The 22,582-nt window shown below is 39.9% G+C and overlaps 8 protein-coding genes across 18 annotated transcripts; 5 read left to right on the top strand and 3 right to left on the bottom strand.

Moving 5' to 3' along the window:
- Positions 1-283: 283 nt before the first annotated feature.
- Positions 284-1,289, top strand: LOC104724602 (acyl carrier protein 3, mitochondrial). Its single transcript, XM_010443131.3, has 3 exons — positions 284-407; positions 649-861; positions 949-1,289. The coding sequence occupies exons 2-3, from the start codon at positions 649-651 to the stop codon at positions 1,135-1,137; spliced, it is 402 nt and encodes a 133-aa protein (XP_010441433.1). The 5' UTR covers positions 284-407; the 3' UTR covers positions 1,138-1,289.
- LOC104724601 (uncharacterized) lies at positions 1,276-2,070 on the bottom strand. The gene is made up of 2 exons (XM_087474405.1): positions 1,865-2,070; positions 1,276-1,821 (listed from the first exon to the last, which is right to left on the bottom strand). Exons 1-2 carry the CDS (start codon positions 2,068-2,070, stop codon positions 1,509-1,511), a joined length of 519 nt encoding a protein of 172 aa, XP_087330531.1. The 3' UTR covers positions 1,276-1,508.
- A 137-nt stretch (positions 2,071-2,207) lies between these two features.
- LOC104724599 (nuclear transcription factor Y subunit B-2) lies at positions 2,208-4,693 on the top strand. Its single transcript, XM_010443125.3, has one exon. It carries the CDS (start codon positions 3,792-3,794, stop codon positions 4,347-4,349), a length of 558 nt encoding a protein of 185 aa, XP_010441427.1. The 5' UTR covers positions 2,208-3,791; the 3' UTR covers positions 4,350-4,693.
- Positions 4,622-7,155, bottom strand: LOC104724600 (nudix hydrolase 2). Of its 7 annotated transcripts, none has more exons than XM_010443129.3 (9): positions 6,845-7,155; positions 6,350-6,542; positions 6,040-6,105; positions 5,811-5,948; positions 5,615-5,692; positions 5,470-5,520; positions 5,337-5,371; positions 5,144-5,252; positions 4,622-5,039 (listed from the first exon to the last, which is right to left on the bottom strand). In XM_010443129.3, the coding sequence occupies exons 2-9, from the start codon at positions 6,524-6,526 to the stop codon at positions 4,833-4,835; spliced, it is 861 nt and encodes a 286-aa protein (XP_010441431.1). In that variant the 5' UTR covers positions 6,527-6,542; positions 6,845-7,155; the 3' UTR covers positions 4,622-4,832. The 7 variants fall into 7 exon arrangements, 6 of the variants coding, with proteins under 6 accessions (XP_010441431.1, XP_087330529.1, XP_087330528.1 ...); XM_087474403.1 differs by having other exon boundaries at positions 6,879-7,128; XM_087474402.1 differs by having other exon boundaries at positions 6,978-7,103.
- LOC104724598 (trihelix transcription factor GT-2) lies at positions 7,122-9,466 on the top strand. Its single transcript, XM_010443124.3, has 2 exons — positions 7,122-8,027; positions 8,511-9,466. The coding sequence occupies exons 1-2, from the start codon at positions 7,588-7,590 to the stop codon at positions 9,262-9,264; spliced, it is 1,194 nt and encodes a 397-aa protein (XP_010441426.2). The 5' UTR covers positions 7,122-7,587; the 3' UTR covers positions 9,265-9,466.
- Positions 9,467-9,619: 153 nt separating this feature from the next.
- LOC104724596 (nuclear transcription factor Y subunit B-6) lies at positions 9,620-10,885 on the top strand. 2 transcript variants are annotated; one of them, XM_010443122.3, is made up of 2 exons: positions 9,620-9,782; positions 10,052-10,885. In XM_010443122.3, exons 1-2 carry the CDS (start codon positions 9,716-9,718, stop codon positions 10,678-10,680), a joined length of 696 nt encoding a protein of 231 aa, XP_010441424.2. In that variant the 5' UTR covers positions 9,620-9,715; the 3' UTR covers positions 10,681-10,885. The 2 variants fall into 2 exon arrangements, with proteins under 2 accessions (XP_010441424.2, XP_010441425.2); XM_010443123.3 differs by having other exon boundaries at positions 9,622-9,782; positions 10,070-10,885.
- LOC104724595 (tRNA (guanine(9)-N1)-methyltransferase) lies at positions 10,873-12,486 on the bottom strand. Its single transcript, XM_010443121.3, has 2 exons — positions 11,368-12,486; positions 10,873-11,243 (listed from the first exon to the last, which is right to left on the bottom strand). The coding sequence occupies exons 1-2, from the start codon at positions 12,157-12,159 to the stop codon at positions 11,031-11,033; spliced, it is 1,005 nt and encodes a 334-aa protein (XP_010441423.1). The 5' UTR covers positions 12,160-12,486; the 3' UTR covers positions 10,873-11,030.
- On the top strand, positions 12,309-22,207 carry LOC104724594 (sister chromatid cohesion protein PDS5 homolog A). Of its 4 annotated transcripts, none has more exons than XM_087474401.1 (33): positions 12,309-12,681; positions 13,465-13,668; positions 13,755-13,936; positions 14,044-14,170; positions 14,278-14,496; positions 14,682-14,898; positions 14,971-15,116; positions 15,207-15,352; positions 15,490-15,639; positions 15,737-15,785; positions 15,891-16,082; positions 16,175-16,357; positions 16,503-16,657; positions 16,771-16,897; positions 16,998-17,147; positions 17,253-17,312; positions 17,477-17,613; positions 17,692-17,809; positions 17,909-18,043; positions 18,143-18,339; positions 18,470-18,620; positions 18,772-18,918; positions 19,068-19,154; positions 19,230-19,805; positions 19,908-20,000; positions 20,104-20,183; positions 20,421-20,472; positions 20,561-20,647; positions 20,767-20,804; positions 20,928-20,993; positions 21,124-21,254; positions 21,425-21,729; positions 21,826-22,207. In XM_087474401.1, exons 1-33 carry the CDS (start codon positions 12,589-12,591, stop codon positions 21,874-21,876), a joined length of 4,851 nt encoding a protein of 1,616 aa, XP_087330527.1. In that variant the 5' UTR covers positions 12,309-12,588; the 3' UTR covers positions 21,877-22,207. The 4 variants fall into 4 exon arrangements, with proteins under 4 accessions (XP_087330527.1, XP_019087984.2, XP_087330526.1 ...); XM_019232439.2 differs by having other exon boundaries at positions 21,422-21,729; XM_087474400.1 differs by having other exon boundaries at positions 12,361-12,681; positions 14,275-14,496.
- Positions 22,208-22,582: the final 375 nt, after the last annotated feature.

The following is a 22,582-nucleotide window of genomic DNA, read 5'->3' as shown; positions in this document are numbered from 1 at the left end:
CACTAACCATGCTAGTAATATAGGACTATACCCCTATTTACCAACTATTTCTTGTATTAAAGTTTTTTCTATTAATAACTCACGTTACAAGAATCCAAGATTCAGCAGCCTTACTAAATTGGGAAATATAAGTTTATATAATAAGAGCAATCACATAGCCATAATTAGAAATGAGCAGGAGAACTGTATAGAAAAGGCCATAAACTTTCTTGGGCTTTCAAAGTCAAACGACGACGCATTAATTGCCTACCAATCCATATTATTAAGGCCCATTAATATTTTTGGCCCAGAAGGTGTTGTTCTCTTCTCTCCTGCTGCACTCTGCTCTGTTCTGCTCTGTGCTCTCTGCCATTCTCCCGCTTTAGACCTAAAGATCGTCACTCCCTGGCATATCCCGATAGTCGCAGGTATGGGCTTCAATAGATTTCGATCTGTGTGGCTTCTATTTGAAATTTGAAATTCGGTGTATCAAGTCTCAGTTTTTATAAGCTTGAAATTGGTTCCTCAGTGGTGTTGTTCCGTTAAAGCTTGAAACATTAGGCATCAATGGAAGGGATATTTTAATTGTTTTTTTTCCTCTTTAAAAGGCTGAAACTTTATTGGAAATTCGTCCACTTGTTGATTTTGATGTCTTCATGTTTGTTTCAGATGCATTGCATAAGGAGCTTAATCCTGCAACACTTGGGACTGAGAGTCTCTGTCAGACCCATTTTGCAGCTTCAAAACGATAATGTTTTCAAGATTATTGGTAATGGTTATATGAATTTTACAGCAGGAGCTGTTGCAGATGGAGGCCAAGATCAAATCTTGACTAGGGTTATTGAACTGGTGAAGAAATATGACAAAACTAACTCCTCCAAGGTTATCAAAATGCTGCTTTTTTCTTAACCAGTATAGTGTTTTTAGTGAAAAGGTTGTTTTGTAATACGGGTTAGTTTACTTACACAGGTTACTGAAAGGGCTGATTTCCAGAAGGATTTGTCGCTAGACAGCTTAGACAAGGTGGAACTGGTTATGGCTATTGAAGAAGAGTTCTCGATTGAGATCCCTGAAGAAAAAGCTGATAAGCTTACTTGCTGTGGTGATGTTGCTACATACATACTCTCTGAAACTCACCCCAAAGCGTCTCAATCCTGAGTTATCTCTTTCTCTCAGTCTTGTCTTCAATGTTTGCAAGTTTAGAGACATGCTTTGTGTCGTTTATTCAGCAAATTTTATTTGGGTTAGTTCTGCTAAACATTTCATCTGATATATGTTCTAATGTGATCACGCTACTTTTGTACCAAAAACATGAGGGCCTTTATACACATGATGTAAACCGCGTATGTTTTTTTTTACACCGTTGCAACATGAAATACAATATAGAGAGACTCAACTCGGTTCTGTGACTGAAGCGCCAGCTAAACAAACGAGGACCAGAAGAAACGAATGGTTTTCACATGATGGAACTTGAAGAATCTGCTGTTTCTGTTCAAATCTTTTGTTGAAATGTTGACACCATGAGCTTGTTATGATCTTGCACTGTAACCTTGTAACCTGATCTTCCCTGAGGTGTAGACACGGAAGCCATTGGTAGAGGAAACAAGTTTGATACGTTTGTGTATATTGGTAGAAGTGTGATAGCATCTGTAGGGCTTAGGAACATGTACTGGCTTGATGAAACATGTGTTTTCGAGGTCAGGAATCGCGTGGAGTTGGGAGGGAAGATCGATTTCAAACTCTCCCAAATCATCAGTAACAGCCTTAATCCATTTGGACCTCTTTTTGGATCCAGTGTGGCACTTGATGGCAACAGTTGCACCAGTGAGGATCATGTAAGTACTCAGAACGCACAAGTAGCATGAAGAGAAAAAGGTAGAGAAACTATATACCTGGAATAGCGATGGAATGAAAGCGAGGACGTGAAGTGTCGCAAAGAAGAGATCCGGTGATGATGACGGAGGAGAGTTTCTGTTCGCCGTAGCCAGCCATCTCCACCATCTCCATTCTGGTCCATATATTCCCAAATGCTCCGTTGAACAACAAGAAGAAGATTATGATGAAGCAACGGAGAATGACGAAGCTTCCCATTTTTAAAAATCAAAGAAAAATGTTTTTCTTTTTGCCTTTTGTCACAACAATATGAATATTGTTTGCTTTTGTTAAAGAAATGAGAATAGCATGAACGAGGATATATATATACAAGAAGCTAAAGAAGAGGAAGAGACCCTTTGCGTGGCTTCAGGTTACACAGCTCTGTACGGCAGCTTCTCTTTATACCCATATAACCCTCTTTGCTTTTCTATTAAAAAAAAAAAACTAATTCATGGCTGACTTGTAAATGAAAGGGTCAATTTGGGAGCTGAATCTTCCAAATGAATCAATGAACCCCGGAGAGAGAAAGAGAGACGGCACTTGGAAGCAATTACTGAGTGGTTCGCCTACTCTTTCACTCCGTATAAGTATTTAATTAAATTTGGTGCAACGTTTGTATGTAATGTGACGTTTCTCCTTTTCTTTATTAATTTGTCTAAGAAGCGCTACAAAATTGAATTGGAGTAGTCATGCAGGAACCAAAAGAATCAAGCCTACCCTCAACTATACTTTCTCTCACCCCACACATTTCATTCAGCTTTGAACAAATAACACAACGCTGATTGACTTTCGTCTCCACGTGGCGTACACACATCTATAGTACTAGTAGGATGGAGTCAGCAGTCAGCACGATGCCTTGTGTTTAGGGTTTTGTTGACCAAACCACACTTTCTCAATTCCTCCCTCGTTACATTGAAAAGAGAAAGAAGCCTGGTACATTGTCAACATTTCTATCACAGTATCATCACCTTCTTTCAATGGGCCATTCAGTTTGATAACTGATTAATATTTACGGCCGGCCCATCAGGATCCCCAGGTGGGACAAACCCATTAGTAATGTCATTAGGAGCTTAATTAATACAGCTGGAAGCTGGTGATTATGGTTAAGTAATAATCACACGCTTAGTAAAGCGACAATGGTTGGGCCCATCGGGGAAGATCGAGACCGTCAAAAGTGGACAAAAACTGGACCCTTTGTTTCCAACAGCTGTCTGATCTGATTGGTCGATGCAGTTTTGATGGCAATGAACCCCACCACAGAGACCACACCCTCATGATCCCAAACCAATTCAAATCCCCATCTTCTTTTTACTACTACTACTAGTTCTAGTTCTAGTTGTTAACCCAAAAAAAAAAGGAAAAAAAAGTGAAAAAATTGACCGATGGGTCGTTGAGTGGCAGTTACCTTCTGTCTCCCTAACGCGTTCATCTCTCCACTGTGTCTTCCACGCGCTCTGTTTCTCTCTGCTGTGTGTTGACCACGCTCCTCTTCTTCGCGTCGGGTCCAAATGAAAGTTGGCCGGGTCCACTAACGGTCCACAACACGTGGCAGAGTGATAAAGAGCTGTTTAACTCACTCAAACAAGATCATTCCAATCCGACGGTCGAGCACGTATCCAGTTGTCAGAATCTTATCAGTAATTGGACGGTTCATATGTGCGCACGTGTCACGTGAACAGAAGTCGTGCATCCTCGCTTTATATAAACTCCGGCGACTCCCTTCACCACACTGTGTACAAATCTCAGCCGACACTTTTCAATTCCCACCCGTTCTTTTTTTTTTACTAAAACCCTAAATTTCTCGCATCAGTCTTCCCCTCCCACTCAAGTCAACCACCAGTTGAATTCGATTTGAATCAAATGATGGAATGATTTGTTGAAAACAAAAAGAGAGTAAAGTTTCCAGCTTTTTTGTTTTTCTTGTAATATTTTCAGAAATGGGGGATTCCGATAGGGATTCCGGTGGAGGGAAAAACGGGAACAACCAGAACGGACAGTCCTCGTTGTCTCCCAGGGAGCAAGACAGGTTCTTGCCGATCGCTAACGTCAGCAGGATCATGAAGAAGGCCTTGCCCGCCAACGCCAAGATCTCCAAAGATGCCAAAGAGACCATGCAGGAGTGTGTCTCCGAGTTCATCAGTTTCGTCACCGGAGAAGCCTCCGATAAGTGTCAGAAGGAGAAGAGGAAGACCATCAACGGCGACGATTTGCTCTGGGCTATGACCACTCTAGGGTTTGAGGATTATGTTGAACCATTGAAAGTTTACTTGCAGAGGTTTAGGGAGATCGAAGGGGAGAGGACTGGACTCGGGAGGCCACAGACTGGTGGTGAGCCCGGAGAGCATCAAGGCGATGCTGGTGGTTTCTACGGTGGCGGTGGGATGCAGTATCACCAACATCATCAGTTTCTTCACCAGCAGAACCATATGTATGGGGCCACAGGTGGCGGTAGCAACGGTGGAGCTGGAGCTGCCTCCGGTAGGACAAGAACTTAAAAAAGGATCGGTGAAGTGGATCTCTCTGTATATAGATACATAAATACATATATATATATATATATATTATACACACATGCCTATTTTTACGACCCATATAAATTCGTAATTATCGATGTATAAAGGTATCGTGTGATAGAACGAACATTGGCGCGTTGGTGATGTAAAATCAGATGTGCATTTAATTAAGGGTTTAGATTTTGCGGCTGTGTTAAGAGGATCAAGTGTGTTTGTTGAACAATAGGATTCACTAACGAATCTGCTTCTTTGAATTGTATGTAACATTAAAGCCATTGTATTGGATTTGGATCGCACTGAATGCATATGTTTTCATTTGTGATGCTTTTTATGTTTTTGGTTGAGAGCTAAAAAGATTCAAGTGTCAGTCAAAATGCTTACATAGATAGAGAGAGAGAGAGAGGCAGCAAATAAACCAGCTTCGTTAGAATCTGTGAGGACTGCTCTGTTTGTTGAGAAAGAAGGTCAATGGCGCGAATGTAAGTCGCGGGTGTTGTAGTACAAGTTTCCTTGTTGATCAGGCGCCCCTTGTTGATCAGGCGCCGAGACACGAATAGGAGTGGAGCCTTCGTAGCCTCCGTCGGTTTTAGCAGAGCAAATGTCTGTCATATACCTCAAGAGTTCATGCTTCTGTACAAATGGTTGCTTTGTGTATTCCTCCCAAGGCATCCACTGCACCAAGTTCCCATTTTCAGAAAGAGAAGAGAGGTTTGTTAGTGTTTGGGTGGATGAGATGAGACTGGAAAGTTGTTCAAGTGGGGAGGAAAAGATGTTACCTGAGCTGCCTCAATCTCTGATTCCTGTGCATTGATCTCCAAAGAAAGGGGCTTTAACATGCAAACGAAGAACAAATCTGACTTTTCAAAGAAGGTTTTGTGTGTTTGTCTGCCAGAATTTCAAAACAGATAATAATCAGTTTAAGTTGCAATATAGCAGATGATGCGGTTGGAGGTTGGATGGATTTGCAACCTGAACGCCAATATTTGGACGAATTCTGTATCCACCTGAAAACATAAGATCCAGAGAAGAGTGGGATTAGCTCTTGGACTCATGTAAACTGTAAAGGCGACAGGTGAAAAGTTATTGCATGAAGAAGTCTTACTCCAGTCTCTTCTTTCACCTCTCTGACTGAGCCATCATGGATATCTTCACCCTGAGTCAACACAAACAAAACAAAAAAAAAAGGCGCATCAGAGAGCTGTACCTAACCTAACTATGTAATGAGTTTATAAGAAGTGAAGCAGCACCTCATTCACTACTCCGGTGGGGAACTTCCAGATACCTTGGCCTTGAAATTGTCCTGTCTTCTCTTGAACGACCAGCACCTTTTGGATTTAAAAAAGAAACAGAAACAGAGATGTGAACCATTCTTGGAGATGTTTTCAAATGAAAAAAAAAAAAAAAAAAAAAAACACACACATTGAAAATCTCATCTCATCACACCTCTTTGTTGTGGTTAATGACATAGGCACCTATGCGAACACGGTGAGATGCATTGGCAGGAAGCGTATGGACATCTTTGGGGATCCAATACGCAAGCATCAAGTAGTCTTTCTCGGCGTGATGAAACCAGAATCCCTCCTACACATAATAAAATACACAACCAGTCAGTAGTGTGACATGAAGAATCTCCAAAACAATTTAACAAATCTGGTTGAAGTAACAAACACACCTTAACAGCACTTTCAGCAAGACCGATAAGGTGCTTTGGCAATTTGATCCACACTCCTTTCTTGCCCTACAAAGTACAAAAACATACACATAAGAAGAAAAAGATCCACACTTTTTACTATATGCAGCACAGTAAGTAAGTAACATAATAAGAGTCTCTGGCCCGCATTAGAATACAATAATTATCAAAACAGAACAGGGACAACAAGATCAACACTTTAAAACCCCAACTCATTCAATGTGATAATTTTGATGGAATTTATATGAATACTCGTAATCAGATGAAAAAAAGGTAAAGAGAGAGAGAGAACCTGAAGAGTCCAGTTAGAGAGAGAGGCACGGAGAAGTGAGGAGAAGAGAGAAGGATCCATGGGATGAGTCATCTCGGTCCTGACGCCACCGTACTTGTCATCAATGGATGGGAGGAGTGTAGCATCCTCACGGGACATGGGGTTTGAGGAGGAGGAGGAGGAAGAAGCAGACATCATGGATCTGTACCTCGAACTGCGAAACGCAGAGAACGCATCAGCCGGGAATTGAGGAAAACGAAGAAGACGACTCCCATTATTATTCTTATTATTACTACTACACAAGAAGAACAATCTGATAAAACCATAGCTTTTCGCCAAACGGCAACTCATCATCATTATCAAAACTCAAAATTTACACACAAAAGATAGATTTGCCTTCTTCTTTTATTTTTTTTAATTTACTTTGTCAAACCAACCAACCTCCTAAATAATAATAACAGACAAAAATGAAACATAATCTGAAAATGGATTTGATCAAACTCGTTTGAAAAAAACCTGTGATGGTTTTTTTTATTCACTAAAAACGCACTTGCCTTTTTCCCCCAAACGTATGAACGAAATATTATTATTAAAAAAAAGAAAGGAAAAGGAAGCAGCTTTCTAGTTTCTAGTTTCTAGTTTCTACTACCTCCTCAATTCTATTACTGATTTTATACTAAATATTTTTGTTGTCAATAATAAAAAAAAAAAAATACATCTTTGATCTTTTGAACCAAAATAAAATGTCAAGCCTTTTTCTGGTTTAAGAGGAATAATAATAATAAGTTGATAGGCGGAATAATTTCTGTCTCATTATGACACGGCTTGTTAGAGGAATAAATTTCCGTATGATTTTTCCTTTTTTTTTTGTTTTTTTTTTAAAATCTAAAACGGGAGAAAAATATCTATCTCCGCGGCATTCGCTGAGCCACACAAACGAACAGGCCCCTAAAGCGTTTTTGGCCTTTACACGAAACTTATTGGGAAGTTTGTAGTTGATGATACAAATTGAAAACTACCGAACATATTCGGGTCGAGGTTCGGGTTGTATAATGCAACAACGCCAACGGGTATAGGAAACGACTCAAGAAGTGAAGTGAAGTCAGGATAAAATGGAGGTTCTGTTGCTCCTTCGAGGGTAGAATCGTAACTACAGAGTTTTTTTTTTACCCTTTGAACTGCTTTTACTTTGGCCACTCTTTTCTTTCACGCCGCCCCTTTTTTTGTTTTTCTTCCCTTTTTTACCTTTCCTTTCCGAAATGGAGCTTCTCGCCGGCGACTGTCGGAAACGAGTCGGCGACGACTTCGACGAAGACGTTGACCCTTTTGATGGCTCAGGTGGTGGTTGCGGGTGGATGTACGGCAGCCGTCAATCGGACTCTCAAGGAAACGACGACGCTTTGGCTACGCTCGCAGACTTGGCCTCCCCTCCTCAGAAACTCAAACCTATCAGGTGTGGCGTTAAGCCTCCGTCGGATGATCGACATCCCCTTGATATTCTCGTCGGAACCCTAGATAGGCTGCCGGAGATGGGGTTTGGCTGCTTCGAAGCTCCCTTGGGATCGAAGATTGCTGACGTTGGGCAAAGTGGTCAATTGACTCGTGGGATTCCAAAGGGTGATGATGCTGGTGCTCCTCTTCCCCTCCATTTGCAGTTTCAAGCTCGCAATCGCCTCTCTTTGGATGGGGTCTCTCTCAGGTAATTCCTACACCACTATATACATTTTTATATATGTAAATAAAAATGTAAGCTTTTTGGATCTGTTACTGTGAAAATTTGTTACTTTTTTTTTTTTTTTTTTTTTGTATTCTTAACGTGTTTATTAGATGCTCGTTTAGTAGTCCTAAACTACTCTTTCTCTTGACTCTTGGGGTTGCTCTGTATAATTCAGCTTGCTGCATCATTTGATTCTGAATTGGTTTAACTAATGCGTCCTTGGTTGAACATCTCTCAGCTTAAAGCATTATACTTTGTAGTCAGACTGATGTGGCGGCGTCATTACCACCTTGTACAGTCTTTGATTCTGAGTGTTGTTTATACCATTTCTAAGCAGCAGTGTTTGTCTGTAGATTCTTGGCAACTTTTGGGATGATTAGTTTATTGCAAAATGAAATCGTGTTGGTAGCTTTGAGTTTTCCATAAGAGTTGCTAATTGAACATTTTTTATTTTGATATTTGCAGCTCCTCTGTTAATAGCGATAGTGACTCATCCCCTGACGTCCGCAAGACCGTCGCGGGCAAAAGAAAGCGGGAAACAAGGATAAATCTGGAGCAATTCTTGGAGAAGTTGGTGGGGAGTATGATGAAGCGGCAGGAGAAGATGCATAACCAGTTGATTAAGGTGATGGAGAAGATGGAAGGCGAGAGGATACGCCGCGAGGAAGCTTGGAGGCAACAGGAAATTGAGAGGATGCAACAGAATGAAGAGGCTCGGAAGCAAGAGATGGCACGCAGCTTTTCTATCATCACTTTCATCAAAAGCGTTATTGGTGACGATATCGAGATCCCTAAACCCTCCGTGTTCCCGCAGCCACTCCAGCAGATTCTTCCCGAGCAATGTGAAGACAAGAAATGTGGTTCCGCTCGGACACAAAGAGAGATAAAGTTTAGGTATTCAAGAGGCGGCAGCAGCAGCGGCAGAAGGTGGCCGCAAGAGGAAGTGCAGGCATTGATTAGTACAAGAAGCGATGTGGAAGACAAGGCGGTGATGAACAACAAGGGTTCGATTTGGGATGAGATATCAGCAAGAATGAAGGAAAGAGGGTACGACAGATCTGCTAAAAAGTGTAAGGAGAAGTGGGAGAACATGAACAAGTACTACAGGAGGGTGATGGAAGGTGGGAGGAAACAGCCTGAGCACAGCAAGACTCGCTCATACTTTGAGAAACTTGCAGATTTGTACAAGACCAACTTCTCGGGAGAGAGGGAAGAATGAGGGTTCGACTGAAAGATTTTAAATTAGGTTTTTTTTCTTGGCACGCAAAACGGATACGTGTAGATGATTTCTCGAGTTTCATTTTTCCTTATTTTGCTGTAGTTTTAATTTTAACTCTACTCTACGAGACTACGACTATATGTATTTGTATGGTGTGTTGAGAGTTTAGAAGGTTCGAATAAAAAGACAAATACGTTGGTGATTGGGATTTTTGTAACGGCTAAGGGAGACGAGAAGGATCCTCGGTCACATCGACTATGGCTGACACGTTGTGGAACTTGTGAGGTCTGAAATTGTAAATGCTGACACTTGCCAAACTATAGCTTTATTCCACTTACTCTTTTTTATCTCTCTCATTCCCTTCTTTTCTTCAAATGCTTCGTAATTTCGGGCATTGATTATTATTTATATATCCACAAACACACCAAGTCGTGAATTTTCGAACAAAGATATGGAACGTGGAGGCTTCCATGGCTACCGCAAGTTATCCCTCGGCACCACCACTCCTCCTGCACCAGGTAGTGCCATTCTACACATCCCTCTTTTACAGCCTTCTTCCTTCAGTTGCATGCTAAACCATTCTCTTATGTTTTCTGCAATCCCTCTATTCATGTCTGCCATATTTTCATGGCTAATAGTTAATGAAATAGCTTGTCAATCTCATAGACCAGTGTGTTTGCATGGCATGCAGACGTCATAGAAGCTCAAACTTCTAGCGATGAAGGCAATTAACAAAATAATTATGCACTAAAACTCCCATTTCTCTTATTTTTGTCGGGATTACCAGCTAATTTTCTGGTGGCAGAGGGCACTATGCGTCCCCCAGAATTCATCCAGCCTAACAAAACCAGTAATGGTGGTGAAGAGGAGTGTTCGGTGAGGGAGCAAGACAGGTTTATGCCTATCGCCAACGTGATACGGATCATGCGGAGGATCTTACCTGCTCACGCCAAGATCTCAGACGACTCCAAGGAGACGATCCAAGAGTGTGTCTCGGAGTACATCAGCTTCATAACAGGGGAGGCTAATGAGCGGTGCCAGCGGGAACAGCGCAAGACCATTACTGCTGAGGACGTCTTGTGGGCAATGAGCAAGCTCGGTTTTGATGACTACATCGAACCCCTCACATTGTACCTCCACCGCTACAGAGAGTTGGAGGGTGAACGAGGGGTTAGCTGCGGTGCTGGATCTGTTAGTATGACCAATGGCTTGGTGGTCAAGAGGCCTAACGGGGCCATGAGCGAGTACGGAGCCTACGGGCCTGTGCCAGGGATTCACATGGCGCAGTACCATTATCGCCATCAGAACGGGTTTGTTTTCAGTGGTAACGAACCTAATTCTAAGATGAGTGGTTCATCTTCAGCAGCAAGCGGCGCCAGAGTTGAAGTATTTCCGACTCAACAAAATAAGTACTGAGAAGAATGGCTAATACCGTAGACAGCTGACAGAGCGGGAGTCATAACTGTTAGTAGGCGCAAGTTGTAGCTTATGAAATCAAGGTTTAAGCAACAAAAAAAAATGATGCTTTTTTCTTTGTTTGTCATCTACTTGAAAGAACATGAAGTTTTTCATCTGATCTGTCATGTGGTAATGTGTGTTAATAAAGTATTGGGTTTCCAAACCGCATGCATGTGATCTTTTAATATACGAATTGACAGTACTCAAACATATAAAGGGACAAAACATTCCAGATTCCAATTCTCAGCTACAGAAACCAGTGTTTAGCGGATATAGAAACAACTCTCATATGCATAATCTCCATTCATCTAGCTACTACTTTCCAGAGGAACTTCAACGCATACCTTTTTCCTCTCCAGATGATCATCAGCGTCTTCCTCCTGAGGTTCCAATTTCGAAGAAGCAACAGGATCAAGTCCGGTTCTTTTCCTCTGAGGAATCACAGTGAAGAAGGCTGTTTTCCAGTTCCTAGTCTCCAGAAACTTCACGAGTATCTCCAAAACTTGGTTCACAGTGAGAACCTAAATGAATTAAAAACCATAATCTTACTTACATGGAGAGAAAGTATAAAGGGAAAACAAAGGGCATAGGAGCTCAAAGAGAGGATTTTTTTTTGTTTGTGTGGCCTTTTAATTAGTTAGTTACCTGAGAACTTGACATTTTCATATACTCTGCTATGGGAAGCTTAGCTGTTTTGATGCCTTGTTCTTGTGCCTTGGCCATGGTGATCCCTTTGAATCGGTTTCGATCCACTAAGCCACCGATAATGTAGATATGCTTGGGGTCAAGATCATCCAAAACAGTATCAGAATCAGCGGTAAGGTAGACCAAATGATCTTTCTGATCAGCCATGGCCTCGATGTAGCAATTACTTTCCTTCTCAATGAACCATTTCTCAAAACCAGGAAGCTTATCAAGCTCAGCACTCATCTTCCCTTGGACTCCTGTAAGCCATAGATGACAAGGTGAAGTACTTCTCCCATTCACCGCATAGCAATACATAATCTGCTGAACGAGGCTAGAGATCTCAGATTCAGACATGAGATGCGCAAAATCAACATCTACGACGATCTTTTGACCTATTTCTTTGGCTCGATTAAGCCGCTCCATCTTCTTCTCTTTCTCCTCCGATCTCTTGTCCATTCTCTCCTTCCGCAGACTCTTCCTCGATTCAATCAGCTTCAGCCTCTCTTCCTCCGTCGCGTTCGCTAGGGTTTCCTCCCATTCCTTATGCTTTCTCTCTCCTTCCTTCCTCTTCTGCTCCTTCTCCTGTGCCTTCTTCTCAGCTTTCTTCGCTTCGTATCTTTGCTGCTTCAGTTGCTTCTTCTGAGCGTTCTTAGACAGAGGAGGCGAAAGGTTGACCAGAGCCGGTTCAGATTCTGGTTTAAGCTGGTTTTCGAAGCCGTTGTCGTCGTCATTTCCCGTCGCCGCCGCCATTGCCAAGAGAGCCAACCAAAAAAAAAAAAAAAGGTCAAACAAAAGAGAAAGTGAAACAGTCAGTATGAACCACTCTAAACGACGCCGTTACTCTAGAAAGTCCAGGCCTGTTTAGAGATGGGCTTTTAGTATGGGAAAAGGGTAAATAGAGGAGAAAGTGAGGGACCATTAATATAAAATAAGTGAAAATGAGGAAGCGATGAGAGAGGACACAACACAAAGCCCGTAAGTCAGCAAATCGGGGCTCAGATCAGATGTGTCTTTCTTCTTCTTCTTCTTCCGTAGAGTGACTCTGAACATCAAATTCAAAAAAAAAAAAAAAAAAAAAAAAAAAAAAAAATCTTCTTCTCCTTCTTACTTTCATGGTTGCTCACCTCTAAGAGACGAGAACAGCGTCGGTTTAAAGAGTTCTTCTGCGTTTCACTCGCCATGGCTCAGAAGCCGGCGGAACAGTTGAATGAGTTCGGATCGAAACTTGACCTAACTCCTGTTTCGAAAGATTCGTTGCTCAAACTCTTAAAGGTGATTCCCCATATCTTAGTTCTCCTTGTTTCTTTTTACTAATTTTGTCCAAGTTTCGATATTTCCTTTGGAGGGAATTTGTTTCCATCTGTTTAAATTATGCCTAATTGGAAACGAATAAAGTTTTCAGCTTTGTAGATCCTCTTCCATGTTCATTAATTGAGCTAGTTTTTTTTTTTTGTTTCTCACTTTGGAGTTGCGAATTAGGGTTGGTTTGTACTCATCTTCTTTGTTAACCCTTTGCCCTTCATCTAGAATGTTTTTTTTGGGAAATTAGGTCATGCATAAAATCTGGGGTTTGTTCCATTCTTGTTGGAAGATATGTAGCTACTTATGACTAGTCTCGATTCTGAATTGTTCGGCTTTCTATTCGGTTCCTCCGAGAACGAATTCTGTGTCTATATTTGCGACCTTTTCCCTTTGTATGGTGGCTGCTGTTAGAATGTCGAGTTTTAAGGGTAGGGCTAGTATTTCTCTATCCCTGGTTTCCTTCAAGTCTTGCCATGCTACCCCAGTTTTCAGTCTCCATTTATATATAACTGTGAAAGCCTTCTACATTGACTAAGATGTTTCTTTTGTCAACCACCTTTGTGGAAATGTGATTTGCTGTTGGGTTGGTATCATTGGGGTGACTTGGTTGGGTTAGTTTAGTAACATATCTCTCTACTCAAAATCAAATATTTAATCCGTACTCTACTGTGACTAAATGGTAGAGCTGCTCGTTTGAGCCTTAATCTTAAAGACTCTTGTCTCGTTAACTTGTTTGTTTGTTGCTACATGCAGGAATCTGCTGTTTGTCTTTCTGAGTTGGAGCAGTCTCCACCACCTGCAGTGCTCAAGTGCATTCAGCCTTTCCTTGATGCAGTTATTAAACCTGAAATTCTCAACCATCAAGACAAGGATGTCAAGCTTCTGGTTGCAAGCTGCATTTCTGAGATTACTCGTATCACAGCACCTGAAGCGCCTTACAGTGATAATATTATGAAGGTTGTTTCTCCTGAATTTCCTCTGCCACCTTGATCACATCAAGAAATGTCTTCTACTGATTTTTTCTGTTTCTTATCTTGTTTCAGGATATTTTTCAACTGATTGTGAGTGCTTTTACTGGGTTGAATGATGTCAGTGGTCCATCATTTGGAAGGAGGGTTGTCATTTTAGAAACGGTTGCAAAGTACAGGTCATGTGTTATGATGTTGGATCTTGAATGTGATGATCTGGTAAAAGAAGTGTTTACTACATTTCTTGATGTTGCTAGGTAGGTTTCACTTTCAACCTAGATTTCTTTTCAGATTGATTAAAAGTTCCGCTGATTTTACATCAAGTCTACTTCCCCGAAATCTTGATTTCTTTCTGTATGTGCAGAGATGACCATCCAGAGATTGTTTTCTCATCAATGCAAAACATTATGATTGTTCTTTTAGAAGAAAGTGAAGATGTGCAGGAGCATCTTTTACTAATTTTACTCTCTAAATTGGGCCGGAATAGAAGTGTGAGCATTCTGACATTGCTGGCTCTGGCCACTGCTTTTATTCTAATTTAGGATTCAGTTGTTATATGGAATAGCAGACGGCTCATATTCTGCATTTATGATAGCAGGACGTTACAGATGTTGCAAGAAGACTTGCTATGAAAGTCATAGAGCAGTGTGCCCCCAAAGTTGAATCTGACATAAAGCAGTTCCTGATCTCTTCAATGTCTGGAGATAGCCGATTTTCCAGCAGTCAAATTGACTACCATGAAGTTATTTATGATTTGTACCGCTGTGCTCCTCAGGCCCTATCCGGAGTTGCGCCGTATCTCACTGGAGAGCTTTTGGTATAATTTTCTTTTGGTCTTTTTCCACTATCTTGCTCTCCATGGCATCATGACTCTATTATGTATTTGTTTGAATAGTCACTTTTATCCATTTGTTGTTTCAATACTTTTCATGTGGTATGAGCTCATCTTTTCAAATTGATTGGTATTGAATAATACCTAATGCATACTAGTAACATATACAGGCTGATAAACTGGATACTCGTTTGAAAGTGGTTGGATTGGTTGGAGAGTTGTTTTCCTTGCCTGGACGTGTCATCTCCGAAGAGTTCGGTTCCATTTTTTCGGAGTTTCTAAAAAGGCTGACCGATAGGGTTGTTGAAGTTAGGATGGCCATCCTTGACCATATTAAGAACTGTTTGCTCTCGGATCCTTTGAGAGCTGAGGCTTCTCAAATTATATGTAAGTCTTTCTTTGTCATGCCATTAGTATACATTAGAATTGACTAAACTTACAGTGTTAATACTTATGTAGCTGCTCTCTGTGACCGGCTCTTGGATTATGATGAAAACATCCGCAAGCACGTTGTTGCTGTTATTTGTGATGTGGCTGTGAGTGCATTGACGTCGATTCCAGTTGACACCTTGAAGTTGGTTGCTGAACGGCTTCGAGACAAAGCTGTACGTTTTATGCATTCAGTTTGGTTGCCTTAGATAGTTGTATGCTAAAATTTAAAGACATTTCAACTCATAGTTCTTTTTGTAAATCAGATACTCGTAAAAACATACACAATGGAAAGGTTGACTGAGTTGTTCCGGGTATATTGCTTACGGTGTGCTGATGGGAAGGTAGGCACTGGTGATTTTGATTGGATTCCTGGAAAAATCTTGAGATGTCTTTATGACAAAGATTTCAGGTAGGACATTTATCTAAAACAATTATTTGAACCTTGGCTCCTTTTCTTATATATTTATATGTGCTTTACTTAATTCTTGTTGAATATGATCATTACCTTCGAGAAAGATGTTCTAAATTATTCTATATGTGTTGCAGATCAGATACAATCGAATATATTCTATGCAGTTCACTGTTTCCTAGTGGTTTCTCTGTAAGAGATAAAGTTAAGCATTGGATACAAATCTTTTCTGGGTTTGACAAAGTGGAGACCAAAGCATTTGAGAAAATACTGGAGCAAAGACAAAGGTGAATTGATGACTTTTGAAACTATGTTGAATGATCGTTATCATGCCGTCCATTCTCGATATTGAAGACTGATCTTGTATACATTTTTGACCTTTAGGATACAACAAGAAATGCAAAGATATTTGTCAATCAAGCAGACCCAACAGGTTCGACCAAACCTAGTTGAAGATTTTTTCGTTTATAAATTTTTGGTATGAATTTTTCCCTTTTCAGTTTCACCATCTAGAACCTTATGTTCTGTCTGAATGCAGAGTGCTGATGCTCCTGATGTTCAGAAAAAAATCCTATTTGGATTCAGAGTTATGTCACGTGCATTTTCCGACCCCCCAAAGACTGAGCAAAACTTTTTAATTCTTGATCAACTGAAAGATGCTAATATCTGGAAAATTTTGACCAATCTGCTTGATCCCAACACTAGCATAATGCAAGCGTCCAGGATTCGAGTGAGAATAACAATTTTTTTTGTATTTTTCCATTTAAACTTAATTTCAACAACCTTGTAACTAACTGGTTTGTGGTTTTAATTTCTGTGCAGGATGATATGCTTAAGATACTCTCTGAGAAGCATTCTCTCTATGAATTCCTCAGCACTCTCTCTATAAAGTGTTCTTATCTGCTATTCAGCAAGGAATATGTGAAAGAGATATTAGCGGAAGTATCTGCTAGAAAGTCTTCTAAAAATGTATTGGGGATCCAATCTTGCATGGACTTCTTAGGGGTAATAGCTTATCTGACGCATCATTTAAGAATTACTAACATTCTGTCAATAAATTTGTATTGGTATTTATTATAGCCGATTATATCCCATGCTCATGAACATCTTTACATTTACTTATTGATGCCTGTGCTTTGATTTTTTTTAGCTCCTGGCATCTTTCTGTCCATCATTGTTTGATGGTGCTGAAGAAGAACTGATAAGTTTCCTTAAAGATGATGATGAAATGATAAAGGAGGGTACTCTAAAAATTCTGGCAAAAGCAGGTGGTACTATTCGGGAGAATCTCATTGTTGTAGCAAGGTGAAAATCTCAATTCCATCAATATATCTATTCTTCTTTTTCATCAAGCTTGAGCTCACTTCTTTCGCTAGTTACCTATTTCTGATTTATATTGTTTCTCCTATCTATTTAAGTTCTGTGGACCTTTTACTGGAGAGGATTTGTGTGGAAGGAAACCGCAAGCAGGCTAAGTATGCTGTGCACGCACTAGCATCAATAACAAAGGATGATGGCCTGAAGTCGCTCTCCGTTCTGTACAAGGTGACAGTTCTGTTTTCTCATGAATATTTTGCGTACTATTATCACTATCTGTAATTGATAATTAGTTTGTGGAAAATCTGGTTTTATACTTGATTTGTAGAGACTCGTGGACATGCTGGAGGACAAGAGACATCAGCCAGCTGTTCTTCAGTGTCTTGGATGCATCGCGCAGATTGCGATGCCAGTCTATGAGACTAGAGAAAGCGAAGTAGTTGAGTTTATTAGAAGCAAAATTCTGAAGCTCCAAAGTGTATGTATTTCTAATGTTTTGTTTACTGCAAAACCTCATTATCTTTCACTGGTTTTACCAGATTTTTTTTTTTTTTAATTGGATGACACTTTAATCTCTTTGCAGGAAACTGTAGATGATAAAAAATTATCATGGGATGACAAAAGTGAAATTTGTCAACTGAAGGTATAGGAGATATGTATATATCAATATAAGTATTTGGTACCTGACGAAATTTTCTTATAACAGACTTCACTTATAGATGCCAATGGTTGTTCGACCTTATGTTAAACTGATCAAGTTATTTCTCTCTTGCCCAGTTAGTTTAAAACTCTTTTTTTCCTCGATAGATTTATGGGATTAAGACGTTGGTTAAGAGCTACTTGCCTTTAAAGGATGCTCATCTTCGTGCGGGTGTTGATGACCTTCTTGGATTACTAAAAAACATTCTTTCCTTTGGGGAAGTATCTGAGGATTTAGAATCAAGGTTGGTAGATGTGTTAAATATGCTTAGAGGTCATTGTTCTGTAAAATTTGAAGGCACTTACGCTCAACCTCTCCACAGTTCTGTTGACAAGGCCCATTTGAAACTTGCTGCTGGAAAGGCAGTCCTCCGCCTTTCTAGACATTGGGATGATAGGATACCTATAGAGATCTTTCATTTAACTTTAAAAACCCCTGAGGTATCTTCCGTATTTGTTTTCAATTCACACCTCCCTTCTAATCCTTCATCTGATCTAGGTTATTTGAACTTTTAACATTTTTCTTAACCTCTCCTGTAGATACCATTTCCTACAGCTAAGAAAATATTCCTCGGGAAAATTCATCAGTATGTAAAGGATCGGGTTTTGGAGACAAAGTATGCCTGTTCATTCCTTTTTGATATCACTGGATCAAATGTTCTCGAATCAGAAGAGGTATGTCATCGCCCTTTACTTGAAAACACATATATGATGTATCTGAGACGAAAATGTTGACAATCTGACTATAAACTATACGTCTGGATTGACATACAGGAGAAACACAACCTTGCTGATATCATACAGCATTCTTATCAAACAAAAGTGCGGAAAATTTCTTCTCAGACTGATGCAAATTCAGTTAGTCTCCACCCTCATCATATCCTTCCTTATCTGGTTCACGCACTTGCACATCATTCTTGTCCTGATGTTGAGAATTGCAAAGACGTGAAGGAATATGAAATGATATATCGGTAAGTTATCTTCCAGTTCACCTTTATATGCCTCGACTTTGCTCTTTCTATTATTGTGAAACTAGTGATTTCACTTATTTGTTTTTTAATTGATATTTTTTTGCTTACGAATTCTGATTGTTTGTTTCAGCCAATTATACTTGATCATTTCTATGTTGCTCCATAAAGAGGAAGACGGGAAGGCTGAAGATATTGACAAGGCACAGGAGTTTCACACCATTATTTTTATCTTACATAGTATAAAACAGTCAGAAGATGTCACTGATGCAACAAAGTCGAAGGTTGGTAAAAAACTTTCTTGAGCTTGTTCTATTTTACAGCAGCCGTCTCAGGACTACTTTTAATGATTCTAAGCATACCGGTATAATGAGTCACACTACTTCACACTGTTGTGGTGCCTTGGACCTGACATCTCATAACTTATATTAACAGAACTCACATGCGATCTGTGAGCTTGGGCTGTCAATAATCAATCACTTAACTCAGAAAGATCCTGATCTACAAGGGGCGATCACACCTGTACCACTGCCTGTGACGCTTTACAAACTTCCGGAAAAGGTTGAAGGTGACAAGTCTGAGGTAAGAACCCAGAAATTGTTCATAGTTGTGGGTTCAACATGATGAGTTTGCTTCAAGTAATCTTTGGCAATCTGAGCTGTCTGTCGTATTTGATTTGCTGTGTTTGACCTCATAGTTTGTCCTGATTTATGTTTTCTAACCCATGTCAGGTAGGTGAGGAGAAATTGTGGCTAGCTGATGAGACTGTCCTGGCACACTTCAGGGATCTCAAGTTGGAGAGTCATGCTGATGCATCTGTATGGTTTTCAACTTAAAAATCTGAGTTGCAGTACCTAGTGATTTCTGTGTTTATTCATATTTTTCCCTTTTAGGTGATACCCCAAACTTCAGAAGAGGAGGTTATGATTGATGGGGAAAGTGATGGGAATGAAATTCCTCTGGGTAAAATTGTAGAGCGTTTGAGAGCTCAGGGAACCAAGACTAGAAAGGGCAAAAAGAGTAAATCTGTACCAGCTGAAGATGAAAATGGTAAAAATGATGTCGATGTTTTGAAGATGGTGAGAGAGATAAATCTTGATCACTTGCAAATGCTGGATAAATTTGAATCCAGTAATGGACACAAACATTCCACTGGTGATGCAACATCAGTAGTTTCAGTCCCTAAGCGCCGGAGATCATCTTCTGGCCATAGTCCTTTCAAGTTCTCAAGTAGTACCCCTAAAGTTCCACTGAAAGCTTCTGAGGAAGAGTTGCATCAAGAGAGAGACATGGACACAAATGTCTCTTTGGACTCGCACGACGAAAATTCAGACCAAGAGAAAATATTAGAAAGCATCTCTCCCCGAAAGAGAAAGAAGAGCTTATCATCGAAATTAAAAATTACAGAATCTGATTGGGCTCTCACAGATCTCGACATTCAAAGCGAAGGTGGCAACTACAGTGAGAGGGTAAAGATCATCAATAGCATCTTACCCTTTGTTTTCCTTTACGCTAGTTCAAATTATTGGTATTTAATCGTTATGCAATGTTTTCTACTCAAACGAAAGCAGAGTAGGTCTGCAGAAAGTGGTGATAGCAAATTGAAGTCTGCCTCTGGATCAATGAAGAAGCGCAAAAGAAAAAACATGTCAGGACTGGCTAAGGTGTTGAGCTTTACCTTCCATTGATGTTTATCACTGTCATTTTTGTGGTAATTGAACATATGGATAACAAATATTTTCTTGTCTGTCCTAATTTCTTGTTCAGTGCTCTACAAACGAAAGTAAATTGGCAAATGACGAACTGATTGGTTGCAGAATAGAAGTATGGTGGCCTATGGATAAACGGTAAGCGACTTTTATCGGATTGACAATGCAAAAGTGTTCTCTCTGTCTTTATTCGAATTTTATTATTCTGACATCCATGCAAATCTACACTCTGAAGGAGTTAATTCTTTTTGTTCTTATTCTTAGTCTCATTTTGTTACATTGAATTCATCTAATGCAATCATTCATTTCCAACAAAGTGTGGGATCTTTTTCTACATTTATCTCACCAGAAGTTGCATCTTGGTGAAATAAATAGGTTTTATGAAGGGACAGTAAAATCTTATGATTCCACTAAACAGAGACATGTGGTAAGCGTTCAGCACTTTGCTTCTTCTTGTCCTTTTATTGGGTTAGTTGGTCCAGCGAACTCTGTAATTAATCCATGTGATATCTCAGATACTTTACGAGGATGGAGATGTTGAAGTACTTAACCTAGATAAAGAACGGTGGGAGCTCATAGACACCGGTGGAAAGCCCGCAAAGGTTCTGAGATTTCTGGTTTTGGGGTTCTGTTGTCAATCTATCTTCTCTATTTCTAGCATCTGCCGAGTTTGTTCCTTTTAGTATATTAGATATACTTACAGTATTTGTACCTACTGCAGAAGTCCAGAACATCAAAGGGAAGTTCTAATAAGAAAAGGTAATACTTCTTCTCTGCAACTGCACATAATGCATCTTTCTGTAGTGCAGTTGGCCTCGTATTCGTCTTTAGTCTTATACGCAACAATCTTATTCTTTTGTTCCATTGATTTGTTTCGTTCAGATCTTCTGAAAGTAAGCCTAAGAATTCGGATGGGCTACAGAGGGATGACGACCCAATTACCACTACGTAAGCGAAATTCTGTCATTCGAAATCCAAAATACGAGTGGTTCTAATGCTTTTATTTATCTTGTTTTTTTCTTCTTTATCTTCTGCATTTGTGTTAAACCTTTTGTTCCCGGACTGCTGTCTTTACTAGGCCAAAAGGGAAAAGAACTCCAAAGAGAAACCTAAAACATGCCGACCCAAAAGGAAAACCAAGAAGTCTCTCTTTAGAACATGAGAAATTAGAGAGCAGAAATAAGAAAAGACGCTCTTCTGCCACTCCAGGTAAGCTCCATTGGGATCCACAACATTCCCTACTGTTTCTTAACTCTTTCAACCTATTTACTTTCGTGCAAATATACGTCAGCAACGGTGTTAATCTTATTGTATTAGACAAATGAAAGTATTATTATCTTTTTGTTACTGAGATATTCTATTTTGAAATGATTCAGTAGGTGAAGTTGCTGGTAAGAAAAAAGGAAAAAAAATGAATACGGGTTCAGAAGCAGGGATAGAATATAGTGGGGATGCTGGCGAAGAGAAATCAGAGTCTGAAGGAAAGTCATTGAAAGAAGGCGAGGATGATGAGGAAGTTGTAAACAAGGAAGAAGATTTACAGGATGCAAAAACAGAGTCAAGTGGGGACGCTGAGGGGAAAGAAGCTGAACATGACAACTCAGATACTGAAGGGAAACAAGATGACAATGAAATGGAGACTGAGGCTGAAGACGATGCTGAGACTTCTGACAATGAGACTCTTGTATCTACCTACCTTTCCCTTAAATCTTACAAGCAGCATAGCCAGAAAGATGAGTAGAGAGTTCTGATATGTGTTTGCTTTTGAATGCGTGTGTAGGGAGCTTGGAAAAGTAAAGTGGGTAAGTCGAGCTCGAGGAAAGCAACATAATGTAGAAGAAATTCTGGCAAAGGAGTTCGGTGTTTGTTCTCGAGTATTGGTGGTCTCTGGATTGCTGTGGTGTATATGTGGTAAAAGTGTGAGATTTGTAGGGTTAGTGATACATACTTGTTCTAACCACCATGATGGAATGAATAAGTAGGCAGAAGAAGCTCCTCCAGAAGCTTATGTGGTCATGTATTGTAGCCTCTGTGTGTGTTTTATTTGTAGGGTTGTTTTTTTTTTTGTTTCTTTGTTTCTGTAATATTTACAACTTACATTCCTTAACCCAAAGTACACTATATTCTCTTATGGACTTAAATTACTTTGCCACTTTTCTTCACTGTAAACTTCTTTCTTTTAGCTTACGTTTGCAGATCTCATTATCGCTGTCTATCGTTTTAGGGTAGAGAATTATAGATGAAAGTTAAATTACTCGGCGACATTATAAAGAATAAGATGTATCTCTCTAATTCTAAACCTGATTAGTTGGTTCTCATATTTCTCAAACTTTCATATTCTAGAACTTCACGTAGACGGTTCTTCACGGTTACGTTAGAAAAGTAAATGGGTCGGACTCGAGTAACATTGGTTACGGTTCACGGTTTATAATATTTTAAAGGAAAAAATGCCAAAAATACCCAACTTTTAAATTTGGGACAAATAAATTTCGAACTTTCAAAGTGTCATTTTAATTATCAAGTTTAGGCTGACTTTT

The sequence above is a fragment of the Camelina sativa genome, chromosome 11 (genome assembly GCF_030686135.1).
Source record: "Camelina sativa cultivar CO46 ecotype springtype chromosome 11, ASM3068613v1".
Classification (NCBI taxonomy): Eukaryota; Viridiplantae; Streptophyta; class Magnoliopsida; order Brassicales; family Brassicaceae; genus Camelina; species Camelina sativa.
This window is presented reverse-complemented; position numbering and strand designations above follow the sequence as displayed.